Source organism: Phascolarctos cinereus, unplaced genomic scaffold (genome assembly GCF_003287225.1).
Source record: "Phascolarctos cinereus isolate Bilbo 61053 unplaced genomic scaffold, phaCin_HiC Scaffold_9;HRSCAF=440, whole genome shotgun sequence".
Taxonomy (NCBI): Eukaryota; Metazoa; Chordata; class Mammalia; order Diprotodontia; family Phascolarctidae; genus Phascolarctos; species Phascolarctos cinereus.
Window position 1 is genome coordinate 246,495,963 of NW_027556402.1, and position 10,875 is coordinate 246,506,837.

The following is a 10,875-nucleotide window of genomic DNA, read 5'->3' on the forward strand; positions in this document are numbered from 1 at the left end:
AAGCCCACTTTAAAAAAATAGAGTATGAAAGGCCCCCAGGGGATTATCTAGTACAATTCATTCTTTTTTTTTTTTTCTAAATGAGAAAACTAAGGGCAAGACAAGTGAGGCAAGACAAGTCTGATCCAAGATCTCGAAAATCCTAAAGAGCAGGTTGACCTATAAATAGTACAGTATGTGGCAGTATCAAGTCAGGAAGAAATTTATTCAGAGGCATGTAGCTAGAGAAAGCAATATACAAAGCAGTAATCCAGGTACATATTAATCTAGGTATATATTAATACAGAAGACTTTTTATGCCCCCAATTATAAGTTTTATTATGTAAAATAGTGATTTTTAACTGTACTCACAGACTTGAGAAAGTAATACCTTTCCCTAAAGTTTTTAAACAATGGGTAGGGGTGTGGCAGGAAATGTTTGTTCCTTCTACAATTGTCCAAGACAATTTAACTCCTCAATTATCCTTGCGTAGTAAAAAGAGGTTTAGAGGCACTGGAGTTTGTTAAAGCTACACTGAAATGGAAGCTGGTTCTAATATGAAGTCACCCATGTCAAGAAAGAGAACATGAAGTGCCCCCTTTTCTCTTTTGCTCCACTGTACTCAAACCACACTTGGTACATTGGTGTTGGGATGCCTAATCCAGCATTTGGAAGACCAAGTTTCTCTTGATTAATTAGCTAAATAATATGTGATTGAGTTTTACCATTATAGCTGTTTTTACGTGCAATAAAATAGACCATGCACTGAAATAATAAATATCAATTCCTGAACAAAATAGCTTTTGCTGAATATCCATCCTTTTACTTGGTTGTTATGATGTGATATATTGTATACACTTCCCTAGGAAGTTCATGATACTGAGTTTGTAGGCCCTGTTCCCCTTTTCCTAACTGATTTATGTGTATGTCTATTGTTCCTAATCATATTATGTACCCTCAGAATGCAGATAGCCATTATGGAAAGTGAGTAATGCCTATAACATTACATTTTCTGATCTGTATATATTTTGAAGGGGGAAAATGTGATGCTATTTGGGTAAAATGGAGAACATACCAATAAATTGCTTTCAGAAGGAAAACCAGATATTCTAGTACAATGTCTCCATCTCTTTATTGTTCTGATCTGAATTTACATTGGCCATAAAGTTTGAGAGTGAGAAAGGACATAAAAGATCATTCAGTACAACATAGGTCTTTTACAAATGAAAAAAAAAAAAGGATGGTAAGAGAAGTCAAATGTCTCGGCCAAGATCACCAGAGCCATTTTTACAGTCAGGATAAAAACAAATGCCACAAAAAAAGAACAATGTTGAATAATGTATCAGGAAGAGTTTCTCTTTTTCTTTTTCTTCAGAGACATGAAATAATATTATGTAATTGGCAAAACGTATATAGTGCTTTATGATTAGCTAGATGTGTTTTCTATGTCATCCTCATAACAGTTCTGGAAAGTAGGAGCTATGACTATCCCACTTTAAAAATGAGGTACCAGAGGACACAGAAGTTCAATAAATTGTGCAGGTTCATATTGTTAGTAAGTGCCTGAGGCAAGATTCAAATTTGGATTGTTCCTTGCTGTAAATCCGGCATTCTATGCACCACAACATTTATCTTCCTGACACAGAGCTAGATCAAAAAATATTCTAAGGATTCCTTCAGGTCCACGTAACTATGGAGATGGAGCTCCACAATACTCCCTTCTTTTCACTCCAATTATACACTTTTTAAACATTAAAGAAAATATTGTTATTTTGAAAGCTTTCTGTAAGCGTGCTCATAGGAAGTTAAAAGTGACTTTATCCCTTAAGTTAAGAATAAAACATTTGGGGACAGAGGCATGCTAGAAACACAAGATATGATTGTTACATTTTCATTGTAAGTGTTTATACCAGGGGTGGGGAATCCTTTTTTTAAGGGGATTTATTCTATGAAGTTTGGATTCAGTCAAAGGGCCACACTTGAGGACCTAGAGGGCCACATGTGGCCTTGAGACTACAGGTTCCCTAACTCTGATTAAACCTCGAAAATAGACAAGTAGTCCTTTTTTTTGTTGTTTTATTCATTGTCTATTCTTTAAAAATGATGGGAAAGATGTTACTAATTTAGATTAAACCTAAAAACATATCATGTGGTATATACATTTTTTCAGAACCAGTTGTTAAATATTTCCCACCATGCCCCTATTTCTCTGTTGCCTTACCTGAGTAAATCTTCTTAATATAAAATACTCCCCATACCTCCTTCTATTATTATTATTATTACTATTATTATTATTATTATTATCCTTTCATTATAGGCCATTAGATTATAAGATTGTAGAAGGCAGGTACTGTTTTGTTTTGGTTTTTTTTTTTGTATCCCTAGAACTTAGCACAATGTCTGATGAACAGTAGTGCTTAGTAAATGCTAATTGATTGATACTTTTTGAAAAGGAATGCCACCCTGCTAAAGCCATATGCAGTCATTTGTCACAGGCTACCAAGTTCCAGTATTCACCTTTAAAATCAAGGGTTTAGAGTAGGTGATTTCCCTGATTCTTTCCAGCATTAACACCGTTCAATGTAGGAACATTATTCTTAACAACAGTATATCAAATACATGATTTTTGCTCCTTAAACTGATGCCACAAATCGTCTTGCTTGGTTGTTTCTTTGTCTTTCTATCTCCAGTGCCAAGTGTATTGCCTGACACATAGTAAGGTTTTGAAACAACTGCTTTCTCGATGAATGAATTAAGCAATAATGGAGTCCTTTTATACCAAAGCTCTTCATTGTATGATTTTGGCCATACCCCAGGGAAAATTATTATTTCTAAAACTTCACTCTATATATTGCAAGTATGAGAAAATATAATGAGACAGTATGTAAAAGCCAATGGGGGATAGTAGAAAGAGAACTGAATTTATCCTTGATAACTGGAATTTTATATACTGGGTCTTATATTAATAATAACAATAACAATAAGGATGAGGAGGAGGATGATGATGATGATGATGATGATGATAATGTGTGTGGTCTCCGTAAAGTCCTTTCATATCCCTGTGCTATTATTGTGCTCAGTTTCTTCATATGTAAAGTGAAGAGGTAAGTTTTTTTTTCCAAGTACCCTTTCAAAATTATTTATTGAGTTCTCAAAACCTACATTCTATCTGGAGACTTCAAAGCAAGTTTCAAATAATTGTATCAAAATGTACCTCACGCAGTTGAGCAATCAATTCTCCAAATCCCCAAATGCTTTAAATGCTGTGCTTCACTAATTTCAAACATAAATACTCTACAGAGACTCACTCCCTCCAAAAATGATTCTTACTGAGAAGCAAAGGTAGAAGAAGGTCAAGATCTAATTTGTCATTCTCAGCTGAATAATATAGATTATAGTGATTAGACAAAGGCAGCTTTCACTAAACTTCAATTTGGCATTATTTAATTATCTCCAAGGAAAGCACTCTGATTTCCCGCAGAATTCTTTCTATGCTATACGTACAGCTGGATAGCTCTAAACCAATCTCCATTCCTTGTAGCTCTGTGTTCTGATGCAGAGTTGAAGGACTGTAGCAGAAATAGAATTTGGAGCTGAGGAAGAACACCAGAAATCACACCTGAAATATGTATGGTATAATTATGGGACATATAAATTTTCAATTAGGGATTTTTTTTCCTAACTCATTTCATTCTCCCTCTACCTTGCCTAAGATTACAAGATTTCAAATGTGAGTTTAAATATCCAATAGTTCAAGCTCTCTCCCTCCATTTTATAAGCGAAGAAACTAAAGCTCAGAGATGACAAATGACTTGCGTAAGATCATTTTACCGGTAAGTCATGTCACATTCTCTTTCTCTTATTCTCCTTTTTTTACACCTTTTCCTCTTTGTAGTTTTTCATTCTTCATCTCCCTATACTATTTTCTCTATTTTTCTCCTCTGTCTTCCTTATACCTCCCATTTTTGTGAATTGTCCTGTATATCAACAAATTTAATTAATTTAGCATATTAAGATTTGGGGGGAATTCCTAGAGTAACTGTAACTTTCATATTCTTCTAATTCTCAATGATAGCAAAATATTCCATCAATTTCCTTGGAAATCCCAGCAGTTACATCAACTCCATTATACTGTAAGAATAGGAGACTTAATGAATTATTTTTTTTCAAACTGTTGCAGTTACAGTTTTCAGATACAGGAAGTAAAGCAAATAGAATTTGAGAGTAAAGCACATAAGAAAAAGAGTGGTATGGGGAAGGGAGGACCACTCTAAAAGTGCAAAGACTTCAGGCCAAGATACACACAGGTTATGTGACCATGGACAATGTACTGCACCAAACTGGAATGGTTTCCTATTCTGTGAAATACATACATATACATACATATATATGTATTATACATATACATATATATATATATATATATATATTATTGTTAAATTATTCATATATATATATGTATGTATTATTGTTAAATTATTCCTATAGTCACTACCAGCACCTAGTGTGCTGCCATGGGGTTGACATCAACATGTATTGATGATACATATAAAACTCTTTACCTAGGTTCAAAAAATAAGACACCCATATGGAATTACATCAGTAGATTTTGGCAATAGTTGTCTGATTCCTCCAACCCTACCCCTGTCTTTTCCAGCAGAACAGTGTGATAAAGAGCAGAAGTTTAGAAGCAGAAATCAGAGGGCCTGTATCAAAATCCTGCATTTTATAAACTTATGTTTCCTAGAACAGATCCTAACCTCTGTGATTGCACTTTTTTTCTTTTTTTAAAATTAGATAAGGAGGCTAGATAAACTTTGAATTCCTTTCCACCTCTAAATCTATGATCTTAAAGTGAAGTTTATCTATCAGAAAGCATTTAGAAAATATGAAGGCTGTTCTAGACACTGTCACAAGCTCAAGTGTTATCAGCCTTTGGGTTCAAGCAGCTTACATCATACCGGAGGAGAAAGCATATACATATGTAAAATACACATAATAATGATAACATAATTTTTTGAGATGGGGAGGAAGGGGATAAGTAAGGCTAGCTCCCAGGAAGCAGATATATCTTTTATATTGAAGGTAGTACTTTAGCAGAGTTTGAGTAAAAAAGTATCTAAGTTATTAGTTTATAAAGGATCATGACTCAATATTAATATTAATGTTTACTTTGCTTTTTATATTTTAGAAATTTGTATTCAATATTTGAAAATGTACCTTTTTCTTATGTGAGGCTAATTTTATAGTGTTGTAAACACTAAAACCAAAACTGATAGAGCAAGTCCTGAAAGATATAATGTGAAAATAGTATTCATAAAATACTGGTGTGACTGATTAAAATATATTTCTATCTCTGATGCCGCTAACTCCAAGAAAGGACAATTTTTATTTAAAATTATTCTCAGAAATTGTCTTTATCATTTAACTGCAAATAATAATTTAATATCGTCTTGCAAGTCAGGGCACTGGGTATCACAGATATCTTTAGATGAAGAAATCTGAAATCAGTAGTTTAAGGAATGTATCAGATTATATGTCTATGAAAAGCTATTAGTTTTTATAAAAAAAGATCTGTTGATTTTCTCTAATAAATTGTATTTCTTAATGAGTATATTTTGCATTTTGTCAAAAATGTCTGCAGGATATTTCAGAGACATAGTAAGAGACCAAAGGATACTTGGAAAGAATAAATAATGAAAAGAAAAACAAGAAGAAAAAAAAATAGATTCTCATAATCAGAGCTCAGTATTTTGTGTGTATCCCAGCTATTGAGGACAAAAGACAGAGAGAAGGGAAATAGATTAAAAAGAAAGGCATAGCTCAGTTTGGCTGGATTCTAGTGTAATGGAAGGCGAGTAATGCATACTGAGGTTCAGCTTGTCACCAGGTAGTGAAATAATTAAAATGAAAAATAGAACCAAACATATTTGATTTTAAAATAAGGAATCACTGAATTTTACTGTAGGGGATGAGATATAATCAGACCTCTGTTTTAGGAAAATCACTCAAGGAAGAATGTGTAGGAGTGAGAAGAGAGAGAGAGAGTTTTGAAGCAGGGAGACAAATTAGGGGAAAAAAACATTCCAATACTCAAGGCTGTGGCTTATTAGAGCTTAAACTATGTATTGGCTGTATGACTAAAGAGGAGAGAGATGCAAAAGACACAGGAGAGAGAGGAATGATCAAAATCTGGCAAGTGATTGGACATGTGTGGCGAAAGAGGGTGAAGAATTGAGCATGACAATGAGCATGTGAATCTAAGTGGCTGGAGGGGTGGTAAGGCTAGGGAGTATGCTGGGGCAAGCTCTAACCAGTTTGCAAAGAGCCAATTATTAGCTATTCCTTGTGAGCATGTAATATCTCAGAAACTGGCAATCGCCAAAAATCAAGACTTGATATATTGTTTTGTTGATTGCCTGGAATTTAGAAAGTTCTAATAATGCATATTACACTTGAAAGTATGTGCGAATATTTTATTTTTGTTTTCCTCAGATCCAAGAATTTACCAACACACTCCTTTATTGCTCTATAAACACTGCTTGAGTTCAGTAACAGTGCAGTAATGAAGTCATCAGTAGACTTGATTACCCAAGGATAGTAAAAATAGTGATGATGATGATGATCATGATGATGATAACAATACAGTAATATAGTTTTGTCATTTGCTTTATATACGTCATCTCATTTCAGCTTCATAATAATACTGATTGCGATTATTAATAAAGAAAGGGCACTAGGAGAGGGATTGGAAAAAGGTTTCCTGTAAAAGGTGGGATTTTACTTTGCACTAAAAGGAAGATGGAGAAATCAGCAGGCAGAGTGGAAGAGGGAGAGAATTCCAGACATGGGGGAATAGCTAGACACGATATCCATAGTCTAGAGAATACGTGTATTATTCATAGAACAGGGAGGAGGTCAATGATGCTGAATCAGAGAGTGCAAGAGGGAGTAAGGTGCAGGAAGACCAGAAAGGTAGGGAAAGGCTAGTTATTAAGGGCTTTGAAATACAAACAAAAGCATTCAGTTTTTTTGTTTGTTTGTTTTAACTTGACACAAGACATGATAGGGAACCAATGGAGTTTGTTGGGTAAGAGAGTGACACTTTAGAATAATCACATTAATGGCTGAATGGAGAATGGTTTGGCATGGGAATCATCTTGACCAGGAAGACCTACTAGTAGGCTATTGTGATAGCCCATATGTGCAGTGAGGAAGGCCTACACTATAGTGCTGACAGTGTCAAAATTGAGAATGTGGGATATACAAGAGATATTGCCAATATGAAATTGAAAGCCTTGTCAATAATTTGGATATGAGGGTTGAGAGACAGTGGAGAGTCCAAGATGACTTCTAGCTTGCCAGCATAAGGCACTGGGAAGAGCGTGCTGCCCTTTACAGAAATAGGAAAATCAGGAGGGTCATAGGATTAGGGTAAAAGAAAATACATTCTATTTTGTATATATTTACTAAAGATCTTATCAGACATTTAGTTTGAGATGTGAGAAAGGCAATTGGATATTGGAGATTAGAGGTTAGCAGAAAGTGTGGAGCAGGATATGTAAATTTTAGAATCATCAGCACAGAAATAATAATCAAGTCCATACGAGTTAATAATATTACCAAATGAAGTAGTAGGAAGAAGAGAAGAGGGCCCAGGACAGAACCCTGAGGGACACTTGTTCCTCTTCAGTCACTTAACCTATTTCAAACTATTTTTTTCACCTCAGGTTTAAGCATTTACTTTTTGTTTCTATAATACAAAACAACTAGGTAATTAAATTATAGCTGATATAAACAAAATGGGGATAACAATGCTTGTAATACTTCATATGGTTATTGTGAGTCTCAAGTAAGTTAATTTGTAGAAAGTGCTTTTAAAAAGCATGCAATTGACAATTGTAATTCAGATTAGGAAAAGCACATGGTGACCAGGTGTATATACTAATTGCCTAAAAATATTCCTTATGATGCTTAAAACTCTACAAAAGATAATAATATTCAGACCCAACAGTATTTAAGTAACCCATTTATTTCTTGGAAACAATATATAATAATGGTGAAAGTAATGGACTTGGAGTCCAGAGACATAATGGTTTAAATTTTGGTTCCGAAATTGATCAATAGTATAATCAAAGTGTATTCAAGTAAGTTTTGTCAGCTTCTGTTTCCTCAACCATGATGTCCATAAAATTCCCAATAATATCACAGAGCTAATGCTAGAGGGAAAATTATATAGAAACTTTAAAGCACTAAAGATAATAAACTATTATTTCTTATACATATGAATATTTCATATGTCATTTATTTTGTATCATTGATAATTTTTGCATTTTTGACTAAGTCGATCTATTTCTCTAATATGATTATTTAATATATTTTCCCCCTACAAGGCTGGTGTAGAGATATTTTAAGCTATAAGAAATATTTTTAAGAGAGTTTAAACAATTTATTTAATTGTATTGACCTTGATCCTAATTACATAGCGATTTATAGTTTTGTACTTCATCTGACTTGGGAGGTAGTAGAGGTCTTCAAAATATTGTGAGATAAGTCTTAATTACAAATATTGCAGAGATAATTCATGTTCCAGTAGTGCATGGGGAAATGATCTCTGGGTTCCCTGCCAAATCTGATACTGTATGTTATTGTGTACTAACATTATAAATAGATATCAATGCTACTTGTTACAAATCCAATTAGAGTCATACTTGGTCAATACTTCAGTTATATACTGAATTTTCATTTTCCAATGTACTTAAATCTTTTACATTTCTCTAAGTGCTGGGAATAGGTTATGACATACATTTTCCTCAATTTGTATTTCCTATATTTATTTATTGCTTTTACCTTGCAGATTTTACTACTGGCCATTGTTCATGATGAACCATGAAAAACAGGAATAACAGCACTGAATTTGTTCTTTTAGGACTTTGTCAAAATAATGAGGTTCAGGTTCTGTGTTTTGTACTATTCTCATTTTGTTATGTGGCTCTTCTAATGGGAAATTTGATAATCATGATGTCCATCCTGGTCAGTCAGCTCATTGACCAACCCATGTACTATTTCTTAACCTATTTATCCCTTGTAGATGTTTGTTATACCTCCACAGTGACACCAAAGCTCATCAGTGACTTGTTGGTTGAAAGGAAGACCATTTCTTACAACAACTGCTTGATCCAAGTTTTTACAATGCACTTGTTTGGGGCAATAGAAATCTTTGTTCTTACAGGAATGGCCTATGACCGGTACGTGGCCATCTGTAAACCTCTGCATTACCAGGTGATCATGAGCAGGAAGAGGTGCAATATGATGGTCTTAGCTGCCTTTGCTTGGGGAATTCTGCATTCATTTTCTCAGTTTGTACTCATAACGTTTTTACCCTTCTGTGGTCGCAATGAGATAAATCACTATTTCTGTGATGTATATCCCTTATTGGAACTTGCCTGCATTGATACTCAAAGGGTGGGACTTTTAGTGATTGTAAGTTCAGGGATGGTTGCATTGGTGGTTTTCATAGTGGTTATGGGTTCATACACTATGATATTATACACCCTCCATGGACACTCTTCTGACAGCCGCAGAAAAGCTCTGTCTACGTGTGGTTCCCACATCACTGTTCTTGTCTTGTTCTTTGGCCCTGTACTCTTCATTTACATTAGACCAGCCACCACCTTCAGTGAGGATAAAGTGTTTGCCCTTTTTTACACCATCATTGCTCCTATGCTCAATCCTTTCATCTACACTCTGAAAAATAAAGACATGAAAAAAGCAGTGATGAATATATGGAGCAGAAACAAGTTTTTAAGAAGAAAACTCATTTTCTGATAAAAAAAATCTCTCACCAGGTTTTCATGGTTAGAAAAACATAATTGATAATTCAGTGCCCATTTAAGTCTTGTCTGAAGCAAATAGGATTTAGAGTAGGAAAAGACTAGTGAACCATGTAGTTAGTACAAAATACTCTGTCAAAATGGGGGAAAAAATAACTGATGGCAAGAAAAGAGAGATGACTGGCCCAAGAGCACATAAGTCCTAAAAAGTGACCACATGAAGACAGACAGACCAACCTTGGTACAATATTGGATATTAGGTCAGGAAAAGGTTTGTTTATAAATATGTAGCTAGCAGAAGGAGGAGCCTACCCCTTCTTCTTCCTGCCCCAATAGTAGACTTTTTAAATGCCAATGAAACTAAAACATTTTGTAAACTGTCCAATTGTTTTCACAGGTAAGATAATGTGTCCCCCTCCCCTGTCATTGTTGTTATATAAACATTATGGATGAGAGAACTTTTTTTTTAGATCTCCTTGAAACAACTTACCATCTTTCAATTCAAATCTTGTATGGAAAAGTGGGACAAAGGGAAAACTCTATCCTAGAGGTTTTCCTTAGTCTATCAGAGAGAGAGAGAGAGAGAGAGAGAGAGAGAGAGAGAGAGAGAGAGAGAGAGAGAGAGAGAGAGAGAGAGAGAGCAGACAGACAAACATAGAGAAAAGGGGAAAGAGGAGGAAAGAGAAGAGGAAAGGGAGGAGAGGAGAGAAGAGGAGATGGGGGAAGAGGAAGGAAGGGTTGGATAGAAGTCAACATAGGGCAGAAGTTAAGAGAAGAGAGGAGATGAGAGGAAAAGGGAAGGAAAAGGAAGAAAATGAGATAAAGAAAAAGTGCAAGGAAGAAAGAAAAGATGGAAAGAATGAAGAAAAAAAGAGTGAGAAAAAGCGCTTTCAAAAAGAAGAACAAATATGTTCACTGAATTTCTTCATCTCTCCACATCTAATTTGATGGATACTGAACTAGTCTTGGAGTCAGGGAGACATAGGTTAATATTTCAGAGTTTTTTGTTTTTAGGGTTTTTTTATGGAAGCTTTGTTTATTTAAGAAAATTAAGATGGACTG

General features: G+C 34.6%; 1 protein-coding gene across 1 annotated transcript; it reads left to right on the forward strand.

Moving 5' to 3' along the window:
- The first annotated feature begins 8,869 nt into the window (after positions 1–8,869).
- Positions 8,870–9,808, forward strand: LOC110199527 (olfactory receptor 4P4-like). The gene has a single exon (XM_020974408.1). The coding sequence runs from the start codon at positions 8,870–8,872 to the stop codon at positions 9,806–9,808; it is 939 nt and encodes a 312-aa protein (XP_020830067.1).
- The last annotated feature ends 1,067 nt before the right edge of the window (positions 9,809–10,875 follow it).

Bases quoted from the DNA above. Each gene is read 5' to 3' on its own strand.
- LOC110199527 (XM_020974408.1), top strand. From the start codon at position 8,870: ATGAAAAACAGGAATAACAGCACTGAATTTGTTCTTTTAGGACTTTGT.